At 33.3% G+C, this 13,676-nt stretch overlaps 1 protein-coding gene and 1 non-coding gene across 2 annotated transcripts in view; both read right to left on the bottom strand.

Annotated features, from left to right (window-relative positions):
• Positions 1 to 2,066, bottom strand: part of LOC118205111 (snake venom 5'-nucleotidase-like) — a 76,805-nt gene extending 74,739 nt beyond the window's left edge. The window contains exon 1 of the mRNA XM_035377405.2: positions 1,827 to 2,066. Within this exon, the coding sequence (XP_035233296.1) occupies positions 1,827 to 2,033 (207 nt within the window). The 5' untranslated portion in view covers positions 2,034 to 2,066. The remainder of the gene's footprint in view (positions 1 to 1,826) is intronic.
• A 6,550-nt stretch (positions 2,067 to 8,616) lies between these two features.
• TRNAT-AGU (transfer RNA threonine (anticodon AGU)) lies at positions 8,617 to 8,690 on the bottom strand. Its single transcript has one exon. It is a non-coding gene; the product is annotated as a tRNA-Thr (tRNA).
• Positions 8,691 to 13,676: the final 4,986 nt, after the last annotated feature.

Raw genomic sequence — 13,676 nt, 5'->3', positions numbered from 1 at the left:
CTTCCAGAATTACGAAAGGCATAAAAACCTTAACCGGAAGATAAGAACAACATAATTCAATCATTTTTAAAGCAAAAAAAGTACAATTTACAAACATATAAGAGTAAATAAACTGAGATCACTGTGCCGGGTAACAGAGTGGATATGTATATAAATATAGTATTTATATACGTTTGGTGCGGCCGATTGCAACCAAAATACGAGGTGCACATCTACATGTTATAGCAGTCCTATATACAAAATTTCAACGTTCTGAGGCTACTCGTTTTTGAGTTATGCGAGATACGTACGTACGCACGCACGTACGTACTTACATACGTTCGTACAGACGCCACGAAAAATTCTCTTCAGAATTAATTTTAAAGCAGTTTTATAATTTTTTTGGAGGAAACGAGTCTTTTATACAGATATCACGCAAAAACATCGTTAAATTGCATTCGATAGCGGTCAAAATGGATATTTTCGTTGAAATATGCTGCCTGAAACCTTTCGCGATTACAATACTTCCTTTTTACTTCGTACAAGGAAGTAAAAATCGAATCATGCCATTTAACTCTGCAGAAGGCTATAAAAAGATGAAAATTTACGAAGTTGGTTCTTTTAGAATTTTTTTAAAAATTTATTTACATACATGATATGATTTTCCGTTTACATATATACCATTAAACGTATCACTTATGTTGCAGTATGATCATAATATACTCATTTATGGTATACTGGGTATCATATACTTTTGGTATCGGGCAGTTAATATGCATAGTATATTACTTTCATTTGCATAATTACATATACTGTGTTTATATGTATCACTCTTGAGGCAGTGCAATCTTATATATTCACTTTTATCAGCTATGTTTTTAGCAAAAATCTGACGTTACTTCCTACTGGATATTAGTCTTGAAACAGCATTTTACATTGAAAAAGTTAAATACGTTGTATCACATTTTAAAATAATTGCCACCAAATATTATCGCCTTGTTTTATTTTTAAAGAAATTCAATAATGAAGAATCTGCATGAACGTATGCGTGTTTCTCGCATTGTGATGTAAAAACGATACCTAGAGGCATCAAAATCTGAATAACCTAGTCCTCCACCCGAACATGGGCATCTGGAAGCCCGAATTTTGAAATTCGATTTTATTATCTGTTTCTATGCTGCGTCAGGAATTCTAAACGTATATTGCTATGCTGCTTTTAAAATTTTTGTAATTTTGCTGTTGAATTGTGCATGGCATAAGGGCGAACAAAATAATGCTTAGTAATAAAACTAAAAAGAAAAAAAAAAAGTAGGTAAACAGGAGTGAGTTTAACAGTCTGGTAGACTGCAAGAGCGTAAAATACCTTAAGAAATTCTTTCGAACGACTATTAAAATCTGAAACATTTTAGATTTTCTCTTTCTGTTTCCTGTTTCTTGATTTACATAACTTGTTTTTTACCTGAAATGCACAAAATTAGTTTTTCAGGTTCACTATTATATATATATAAGAAAGTAACTGTTTTATACCGTGCAAAATCAGTAACACCAAAGACCAAACGTATAAAACATTTTTACGTGAAAGAAAAATTCGAGTGAAAATGTTATTTTCGTTTACTTCATACTATTTATGAAATTTTTAAATGTGCATTTAGCTTTAAATTCTTGATATACCCTAAAACAAAATTTCTTTTATACGCTTTTTAGAAAATTTGATACAGTTTACAGCCATTATTTTCGCTAATGATAATATATTAATATTTAGATTATATATAAGCTGATACAATTATATGTAAATGTATAAAATAAGAGCATTTTATAAGTAATAATAATTTTAAAACTACATGTACCTTTGATACTTGACGTGCAAAACCACCGTAGCATTGATTTTCCTTCGCGAGTTTTTCAGTGCATCTGTTACCGTGCTTATTAAATTGGACGAAATGAGAATGAACATCATTTGTATGAAGAATAGTCAAATTGAAACTCTCGCAAAAACCGAGCGCTATAAATAAAATTATAGTCAGAGCCGGTAGAGATCGTGCTTTGAAATTCATCTTCGTCTGGTTACTATAGCGACGGAAACACGTATGAAATTCAAAGATCAAATTGAAGCTGATCTTTCCCTTAAACATTCTGGCGATCGCCAAGTCTTGGCGAAGTTTTACGTTTGGCTCTACTCAGAAAAGAATAATTTCCGAAGATGTATTTTCGTACTAGCAAACGACAATTTTACAACTTATTAAGCTGCGTAAAATGTTTTTTGGTAACTTCTAAAGGAAGCATGAGCGTTTTATATTCATTCAGTGGCAATTATTATGAACCAATTTTGAACAGAAATGAAAATTTATCTAGGCTGTTTATGCCCTCGTTCAATAATGCAAACGTTAATGTTCCTGCTGAAATAAAAAGACATCGAACAAAAAAGTAAAGCCTAAATTGCCAATGCTTAACTCATATCAGTGAATTCTCATTTATTCAAAAGGCTCTCGCGAATATTAGCCAAACCTTTCGTTTACAGTCATTATTAAGTGTACGTTTTTCTGTGTACAACTCAAAATTGCATTTTGTTCATTCTTTATTTCAGTATTAAACTTCATAACGAAAAAAAATGTCATTTACAATCACTTGAAATTATTTGCTTCTCAAAATAGTTATTTTATAAAACCTTTCATTGTTAAAATTAGAGAAATAGCCTGTTGAGATAAAGCTTCTATTTTTGTAATTCAAAACAGCTATTTTTACTTCCTTGTACGAAGTAAAAAGGAAGTATTGTAATCGCGAAAAGTTTCAGGCAGCATATTTCAACGAAAATATCCATTTTCACCGCTAGCAAATGCAATTTAACGATGTTTTTGCGTGATATCTGTACGTAAGGACAGAATAAAATACTCTTTTCTTTCAAAAAAATTATAAAACTGCTTTAAAATTAATTCTGAAGAGAATTTTTCGTGGCGTCTGTACGAACGTATGTACGTACGTATCTCGCATAACTCAAAAACGAGTATCCTCAGAACGTTGAAATTTTGTATATAGGACTGCTATAACATGTAGATGTGCACCTCGTATTTTGGTTGCCATCGGCCGCTCCAAACGTATATAAATATATTTAGATATATATCCACTCTGTTATCCGGCTCAGTGATCTCAGTTTCTTTACTCTTATATGTTTGTAAATTGTACATTTTTTGCTTTAAAAATGATTGAATTATGTTGTTTTTATCTTCCGGGTAAGTATTTTATGCTTTTAGTAAATCTGTGTGTAATATTTTTAGAATTATCAGCAATTTTAAAGTTGTTTAATTGCCGCTAAGCCTGTTTTTAATGTTTACATTTGAAAGAGGAGCCTAGTGGATTTGTTGCCAATCTAGAGAAACTTAGCTTCGCAAAAACAAAGATAACGCATACATTTATTATTGCCAATTAAATGATGCTTAATTCTTTCTGGAATTCCTCGAAAGAATTCGAATTTGTTTGAGATTTACTTCGTAATTTTTAATATAGATATTTTGAGTTTTTATGTATTTTTGCCTTCTCGCGAAGTGAGAACTGAATCAATTCAATGAGAAATACTCAATCGTCTGTGAAAAACTGTTCTTTTTTTTTTTTTTTTTTTTTTTTTTTTTGTTTTGTTTGCTTAATTTCTTTTATACATAGTTCTAGCTTTATTATAGTATTTGAATAGAACATGTGGCAACGATTAGATAATTCTTTAAATGATATACATTTTGTGCATTCTGAGTTATAATATGAACGAAATATATACGTTAACTGTTATATAAATATTGGATGATATAACAGTTAACTTAGTTTCCGTTATATAATTATTATATAAGTTAACTGTTATATAATTATTAATACTGTTATGTGAATCTAGCTCCAGAGTGTCGCTATGGTAAACAAATATTAGAGTGAATTTGAAAGAATGCATTTATTCTATTGTGGTTTATGCGCTGTCCGCGAAGTAGATTTAATTCAATCCAATAAGTTTAAATGAAGTGCAAGAAAAAATGCGTATAATTTATTATTCCAATTTAATATTCCAATACAAGGAAGTCATGTGGTGTGCACATCAGATTTTTTTTTTATTTTAAATTTGTATCCCCACTTCAGAACTGAATGCTATTAAATAATTTTGATACTTAAAACATGTTAAAGAAATTTCAAATAAAATCACCAAATTTTTAAATAATGTATTTGCATTAGAAAAATGCGGCATTTACTAACTTGAAATTATATAGTTCTTATGGAGAATTAAAAAGGCGTAGGTCTATTTAAAAAGGGTAATTCAAATTAACAAAATCTACCTTACGTTAAGTACTGCTGTATTTCCTTTTAATATTAGGAGTATTGCGGGAAAACGTCATTAATGTAATAGAACCAATGTTTTCAAGTATTGTAGTTGTTTGAAGATAATGTTTCAAGTAGTTATCTTGGATTTTTTTTTTTTTTTTTTTTTTTTTTTTTTTTTTTTTGAGGAAATATATTTAAAAAATTACAAAAAATTAAGGTCTAAAACATTCAGCAAAATTGAAAAATTTTTAAAGGCAGCACAGGAATATACGTTTAGAATTCCCGATGCAGCGGTATTTTTTTTTTTTTTTTTTTTTTTTTCCCAGTTTTTCCTTAGCTCAGCACATCAATGTTCAGTTTTCTTACTAAGATGCCTTTACGAAACATTTTGTTTGTGTGCTTTTATTATAAATGTTTTGTGTGTTAACTTAATTAAAATTGATTCTGTGGCAGAATTAATTGCGGCAAAATCTTTAGAATTTAAGAAGGAACTGGGCGGCGGAATTTTGAAGTCACGGAGTTTGCACCAGGATACTTTTGTTACTGCCTTTCGCAATAAAAAAGGGAGGTGCACAACTAAATGTCATAGCACTTATATATATAAAATTTTAACGTTTACAGCTATTCGATTTTTAATCATGCGAGATACATGCATACATACCTATGTACGCACAGATATTAATTTAAAAATTTCCTTCTGGATCTTTTTTTTAATCCATTTTATAATCCGTTTTCGAAAAAAATGAGTCTTATTCTGTCCGCACGTATAGATGGCAGACCAAAAAAAATCGTACATGTGGATTCAAGAAAGATCAAAACGTCTAGTGCTAGCCGTAGTCTTAAGGTACAATAAAAAGCTTAGTTTACATCTCCTGAGTTATAGTATTCCATCTCCTGAGTACTTCAACTAAGACGGAGTGATAATTTGCCTATCAAGGTTAGAGAAACAGAATTTATTTTAATAAACGTTTGATTTCCGTATATTTTTTATTTAACGATAAATCAATAATACCATAAACAGATTTAAGGAATTGTTAGAAATCTAGTATCTACCATTTAAATTTACAAAATACAAATCGAACGAATGCTTTTTTCATTGTTCCATCTTTCGTTCATTTCGGTTAAAACTCCCTTATCTTTACTTGGTGTAATCATCAAAACCGCGGAATATTTATTCAAATCATAATACAATGTGCATTTTGCTTCTACGTATGATTTCGATAAGCGCTATCTTGGATAAAAATATTATTGTTATCTTAAAATTACTGTTAAGCACTTGTGACTTAAATATCAAAACTTCAGATCAGGTAAAGAAAATATCTTCGCGAAGATAGCTATCGCGAAATATCTTCAAAACAGTGACAAATTACTTGTTATTACTACTATATGAGCACTTGTGACTTGAATTTCGAAACTTCAGATTAGGTGAATTCAGATTGTTGCGTGCGTACGTGTTCGTTACGAAATGAATGCACAAGTCCGATGAAAAATTAACAAAAATTTATTATTATCACAACAAATATGCTTAAATTTCCTAAAATATTCGTGCAGTATTACAATATCTCACAGTAGTTATCTTTTAACTACTCAAACGTTCAAGAGAACTTAATTCAAAACAGCTAAAGAAAGCTAATCCGCGAATTCGCTACAGTCAACAAGAGCAGTTTTCTAAACAACAACAAACTAGTAAGTAACTACCACGAACTGAGAGGTTTTCCTCCTTTTATAAGATTTTAAAACCGCGCGCGAGAATTTTCTAGTACTTTCTCGAAATCAAAAAGAGATATTTATTGAATGTTACATGCACGCACTCTTGTATTTTCAATTTTCCGGCTTAGCTTTCTTTTAATTTACGCACTGCACTGCGCGGGAAATAAAACCATTTAATTTACAATTCAACTAACATAAGCTATTTAAATACCAAATCCGTAACAATATCTTCGCGAAGATATTTATTGCGAAATATCTTCAAAACAATGACAAGTACTCTCTAAAATTGTTCTAATTCGTGGATCCACATATGTTTGAGAAAGTCACAAACAGCATGCAAATGACTGAAAACAGGCTCAGACACTGCTGTAGGTATGATATGACAAACTAGTTTGTCAAGTTGTCTCATATTTTTATAATAGAAAGAGCATAATTAGAGAATATTCAATGTAACTCACACGAAATCTCGGTTTCTGCGACACACTGATAACTTTACGGAAAAGAGGTAAATGAAACTGTAAATACATCTTAACCAATTCGTTGTCAAATTAAAATTTAACATTAAATCCGTGCAGTCATATATAGGGTGGCCCAGAAGTCACTTTACATTTTGAAAATTAAATAACTTTTTTTCTATTAATATATTTCTTTTTCTCTTTTCAGAATTAAAAAATATAATCCCTGGAAATTTTTGGCATGGATAAGTTTACAACAGAACAACGAGTGAAGATAGTTGAATTTTTACTTTTAATAATTGAATTTTACTGCTGAGAAATATCGAGACATGCTAGCGAATTTTGTTCAACCTCAGTTAGTAAACATGGCAGGGTATTGGTGGCAACAAGATTGAGCAACTGCACATACTGCTAGAGCCACAATGCAGTTGTTAACTGCAATGTTTCAGGATCGGATAATCTCTCTTAAATCCGATTTTGAATGGTCTCCACGTTCTCCTGATTTGACAGCACCGGACTTTTGGCTTTGGGGATATCTTAAAGACAAAGTGTATGCAAATAAGCCCCGAACTATTCAAGAACTTAAGGCAAACATAAAATGTAAAGTGACTTCTGGGCCACCCTGTATAACTTGTGAATATTCATACCTGTAAATTATGGGTATCTATAACCACATTTAGGTAAAGGTAAACATGATCTACCCATAGAATGTTTCCAATAGTTTGAGGTACTTAATTTCGTTCGAACAAAGAGCATTGATAAAATGGTAGTCCATTTTCAAGCACACGTTTTATAGCTGAATTATCTTCAGCAGATAAAAAAAGGTAAAGCAGATATTCAGCAGATAAAAAAGGAAAAGTAGCACAGTTTTTATGGCTGAATTATCTTCAGTAGGTTAAAAAAAAGGAAAAGCAGATATTCAGCAGATAAAAAGGGAAAAGTAGCACAGTTTTTATAGCTGAATTATCTTCAGCAGATAAAAAAAGTAAACCTAATCTGAAAGCTTTCAGATTACGCCCAAAGGGACTTTTTTTTTTCGTTTACACACACATACACGTCTTTAAAGCATTTAAGCTAACGCCCCTTTGGGTTAAATATATTTTAAAACAGCATGTCTTTAGAATTTCTGATAGACAGTCTTGCGCGCTGGAGATAAAAATATTTTATTCCGCATAGTATGTTGCCACTGCTCGCTTTAAAATTGTTGAGTTTCTTAATCAAAAATTCGTTTTATGTTTAAAAAAATATGAAATAGATACTAAAACAAATTCGAAATTCAAGATTCCGGCTTTCTAATGTCCATGTTCGGGTGGAGGACTACGTTATTCGAAATTTGATGGCTGTAGGTAGTGTTGTTTTTTCACAATGCGAGAAACAGACAAACATTCTTGCAGATTTTTTATTATTTAATTTCTATAAATAATAATGTTTAAGGGCGGTAATATTTGGTGGCAACAATCTGAAAAGTGATATGCCAATTTTAGTGATTCAACACAAAATACCGTTTCGAGACTAATACCCCATTTCGAGGTTATCATCACTTTTGGGCTAATAGTGATTTCATGCACCTGTAAATGATCTGTTTTTAGCATAAGTGTCATCTTTCAACAAACTGATCGGTTACGCATGCCAAATGGTGTTCGTGGAATTATTAACACTTTCACAAGTCATGAATTTCGCGAAGAGTATCACCAGAACTGTAACTACATAGGTATAGTTATGCTTTATAAGTGAATAATATAGAACAATAACTCCCAAAATACAAGTAGCAACTCACCTAGCAGTGAGTAATTAGATAATTTTGGGGAAAAGATTCAATATATGCATTTACTCGTATTTAAAATGATTAAGCAATGTATAAATATTAATCAGTTATTGACATTTATTTAAACTTATTTATTATTAATCTGTTATTTTATTCTCCCTTATGAATCCTTTCTTTCCCTTTCCTTTACATAAATTAATATACCGTTATGCGCAATGAAATATTACCGCAGCAATTGTGGTTGGTGAAATGAAATATAAAAGGTTGTTCCAGTTGTTCTTCTGACGTCGTACAATTTGCAGGATAAGCAAATTTCGTGCAGTTTATTTTCCTGAGCTTGTATAGACATTTGGATTTTTTTTTTTTTTTTTTTTTTTTTTTTTTTTTGGAAGCAGGGAAGATGAAAAACGAGCCAATCGCCTTCGCCGGGAATCGAACCACGGGCCTCTGGAATACTAGCCCAGCGTGCAGAACCACTACACCACGAAAGCACGCTAAAAAGGCGGGACAAATACCTTACATACTTCCCCTTTTAAAGGGCGGCTTGGGTTTTCAGAGGACCCAATCGCCAAATCCTGGGTGAGGAGAATCATCATCCAACACCCTTTTAGTTCGGGCGCCACTGTAGAGACATTAGGATTTTTATTTATTTTTTTTTTTTTTTTTTTTTTTTTTTTTTTTATCAGACAAGATGAAAAAATGAGCAACCGCCTTCGCAGGGAATCGAACCACGAACCTCTGGAATACCGTCCCAGCGTGCAGAACCATTACACCACGAAGGCACGTTAGGAAGGCGGGAGAAATACATTATAAGCTTACTTGTGGTAACTATTAGAAGTAATTTATTCCTTTCATTTTCGCTTCTTACGCGCAGTATATTCGTGAAAAGTTTCCAAGTGTCGGTTAATTGAACGGTTCTTCACTAAAACAGCGGATATATTTAATTACGATGACCATGGCCGGATGGTCCTGATCTAACCACCGCAGAAAAGCTACCAGCACATATTTTCAAGTTACGCATCCTTCACCGAGACGCGAGAGTTCTATGGCATAACGGCACAAAGGTACTAACACGGTTAAAAAATTTAGTGCCATGAGAAAAGGAATACTGATCAATGCTGCCGTGGCGCCCATGTGAATAGTCGTCATTTATTACCATATTAGTGAATAGTCGTCATTTGCGCAAAGGTGAAGATACTTTTTTCAAGTTGATAATCGCTTTCCAAGACAGGTGACGAGTGACGAAGGACAGGGACATCTGAAGTCTAACAAAGGTAAACAGGTATATTTCCCCCACCCTCTCTATCTTAAACCGGCAGCTTTCGACACGCAGAAGGGCTACCTTGAGAATGCATTTGCTTCTCTACGAAGTCGCATGAACAAACTGGACCTGGATGATGTTATAGGAATGCATTAGCTGCATGAATATATAAGCATTAGCTGTTAGAATGCAGTGGTGATGCTCTTGGAAGCACATTGCCATATTTCTTGCATACATCAAATACTAATAATTCCTAAATACATCAAATACTTGAAATACTACTTTAAATATGATCCATCAATTAGATACATTAATACACTTTAATACACTAGATACATGATTAAGTTACATGGATACATTGGTAATGCACTTGAGAGTTTGATTACGGTAAGACACTTGAATAGTTTTCCAACCCTGATATAAAGGTACAAATGTTCCGGCACCCTTATGAAGTTTATCATGAAGAAAGCAGCCTTCATCAAGGCTACCAGAACACTCATGTGAAGGTGTTAATCTTGACGAAGAGTTGGCTATTTGCATAAAAGTGCCGCCATCGTTGTAACATTTTGTGAAATCATCCTGGTGGCGGGACATGAAAATTCCTTTCTCTTTCTTTATTGCAATGGAGTGAAGAATTAGATCCAACAGTTACATAGTACAGGCAGATACAGGAACATTAACTCCAGAATACTTGCCACGAGTATCCCTAAACAGAAAGAATTCCTGCTTGTACAATTAGTAATAAATCATGGAAAGTGTCCATTTTATTTCCAGCGATTTTTATAAAGAAATTTAAGATGTGGATGCGGAAAGCGAGTATATCTAGCAGATGCTAAACATTATGTATGGCGATTAAAATGGCAATTATATTGGTAATGTCCATTACTTTCAATTATTACAGCAAAACCATTACCAGGATTTGCCACAGGAATTGCAGCGGAAGATGTATTCTACAATAAAAATTATGTGTCTGCCTTCAGCAAATTACGAAATATATTATGGAAAACCAAGAAACGGTGATTATAAATAATCATCGTATTACATGAGTTAGTTAGCGAGTATTTAAGAGCAAGTAAAAATTATAACATGTCCTGTCTAAATTTATAAAGAGAAAAATAACAAGAGAAAATTATATCAAGTCTTCTTTCCATCTGTTTATGTTGTCATGTCTTCTTTCCATCTGTTTATGTTGTCAAGTCTTCTTTTCATCTGTTTATGTTGTCAAGTCTTCTTTCCATCTGTTTATGTTGTCAAGTCTTCTTTCCATCGGTTTATGTTGTCAAGTCTTCTTTCCATCGGTTTATGTTGTCAAGTCTTCTTTCCATCGGTTTATGTTGTCAAGTCTTCTATCCATCTGTTTATGTTGTCAAGTCTTCTTTCCATCGGTTTATGGTGTATTTGTTTTCCTTCCGTACTCTATTATTTTATTATTTTGTGTGTTTAACAAAGGACCAGTGAGAGCCGTTGACGAGGTTAACCAAACTTACAGTCGAGCGCAATTAATCAATATTAATGCTCTTAGCCTTATATCTGTATATGCTGAGGGGATGGATTATAAGCTATTTCTCCTGCCTTCTTAGCTAGTCTTCGTGGTGTAGTAGTCTGCAAGCTCAGCGCATAATTGACAGGCCGCGGTTCGATTCCCGGCGAAGGCCTAGCATATTTTTCATTTTGCCTGCTTCCAAAAAAAACCTAATGTCTCTACAGCTGATCAAATTGTTTCGGCAATTTCCGCACATAATTTAAAATTGCCTGCCCACATTTTCTCCAATGAATGAAGGCGGAAGTTCAAAATACAGATAGATATAAAGCTCTAAATGTTATGAATTAGCGACGAGTTGACTATGATAGGATTGAAATGCTGAGTTTGATACAGTTACCATTTGTTTTATCTTTCGACTTTTTTTTAGAGTTTCATTAACTCTTTTCTTCTTCCTGTATTTACTCCCTCCTTTCTGCGTGCTTTCGTGGTGTAACGGTGAGCACACTCGGCGCGTATTCGAGAAGTCCAGGTTCGAGTTAAGGCGAGGGCATTGCTCATTTTTCATATCTGCTGCTTCAAAAAACCTAATGACTCTATTAGGTTTATCGCTTTTTGCTGCATGGATTTTACAATTACTTCTGCATCTCTTTTAAATCATCGATATTAAGAAATAAAGTTGCGTCACTGACACAGGTACTTTTTGAAATTTCACGAATTCTCTCATATTCTTCTGAAGATGACATTGTTGCTAAATGAAATAAATATAATTTTTGCCAAAATTGCTAATTTAGATATGAGGAAACTGCTTTTTTGGATTGACTTAGTATATTTCTAATTGATGTATAGGTGGAAAACATTTTAGACATAGAAATAATTGTTAAAATCGAGATTTAAAATAACTTCCGAAACAGGCTTATAAAAATGCTACGCATCTAACCTGAAACGTCAAAAAAGAGGACAGAAAGGAAACTGCTTGTTTTACATGTGTCCTTAAAATATTGTTACGTTATTTTTCTTCCTTCACGATCGTACGGGGTTCCTAGATTTGGAGTGAATAACGACGAAACTTGATGAAGTATCGAAACACACTTTATTCAGCCAATATTAATCAGGGCAGCTCCAAAGTCACGTTTTACAGTCGTCGAAGATCTACTATACACTCGCTGGAACAATCAGCGACACAGCCTTCAGGTTATCAGGCTATAACGATGGAGACAGCTTCACTGCAAAGCAGCAGAGTACAGCTCCCGACTCTGCTTGGTCGTTCTCCACGTACTCTCGAGACTCTCCACGCTACAACTCGCGATGCACTCGATGACACAAAGAGCACAACTCCCGACTCTTCGGTTCAGTCGTTCATGGAGCTCAACACGCTCTCTGGACGATGCACTAGCCGCGCTACACTAAGAGATGCACTCGACGACCCACTCGGGACTCGCTGTCCGGCTGTCAACTCGATCGACTCCGTACGGACTGACTAACTCGAGACTATCTATCTCGCACTTACCAGCAGGGTTTATATAACTTTCGGCTTGTGTTCGAGAACATTCTGGGCTAAATCAGTAAGAATTCGTTCCAGAAGGTTCTCCATTCGTCCATGGCATATCGCCAATTTTGGCGCCAAATGGGCGATTTCTCGCCAAATGTGGCAATTCTGTCTTCCCTTGCCATTTTATTATAACCCTAAAACTGCTTTGCGGAGAAGCTATCTCATGGCGCCTGGACATTTCGTAACGCTATGAATAAAAAAAAACTTGTAAAGCGTATTTTAATTTTATAACAGTTATTTTTAATTTTGAAGCCATTTCCTTTCAATTCTTGTTTCCCCAGTTGCAATTCCCTACCAGAATGAATGAGTTTTAGAATCGCGTTGAATGTAAATGAGGTAGAAGGAGTATTTAAGGAAGGTTCAGCTTACTTCAGTAAGAGAGCTTAGGATCCTTAGTGGCGAGTGTTTGCCGCCAGGCTACTTCGTTATTAAACCTACTGCGCTAGCCGGATTGTACGTGCCTGTTGCTAATCGCCGGCTAATTTAATTAAGGGTCGACTACGGTGGGTATTTGTAGCTAGCTTCGGCTAAGCCGCTTTAGTTTAGTAATTAGATTAGTTTCTTATTTTTCTTATTTTAATTTAAAATTCGAGTGGAGGCTTACCTGTACGCCAGAGAAGGGGCCGACTGTATTATTTAAGTGAATAAAAGGGTATTTTAACCCTTCTCTGGACTTTTGTTGTTATACACGTGAACCCAGCGATAAGTCACAACACAGTTCATAATTGTATAATTATATATATAAATATATATATATAATTAAAGACATAAAGTAAGAAATTTAGATTTAATATTTCACAAAGACCAGAAACTGAAATTCATAATTTATAAATTTCAAATAATCATAGAAATGCAATGTATATATATAGAGAAAAGTAATAGGCAACACTTTTTACAGCCAAGTAATTAGAATAAAAAATATATGTACTGAAATAGAAGATTTAAAAGAAGAAGTAATAAAGCTAATTAATGTTCAAGTTAATAACCAGGTCCCAACACAATTTATTAACTTCTATATTAAAAAGACAGGCATTAATTTTTCTTTTTAATTTTTTTGACTCCTTATGGTATGATAACATTACCTTAAACCTTAATTGGAGGGTAATCGAGGATTTTGAAGAGTTGATGGAATATACTTGTAAATATTAATTAATTAATTTGTAAAAATGTATACTTAATCAATA

This window comes from Stegodyphus dumicola, chromosome 11 (genome assembly GCF_044657685.1).
Source record: "Stegodyphus dumicola isolate Sdum_Otavi_A_Nest chromosome 11, ASM4465768v1".
Lineage (NCBI taxonomy): Eukaryota > Metazoa > Arthropoda > Arachnida > Araneae > Eresidae > Stegodyphus > Stegodyphus dumicola.
This window is presented reverse-complemented; position numbering and strand designations above follow the sequence as displayed.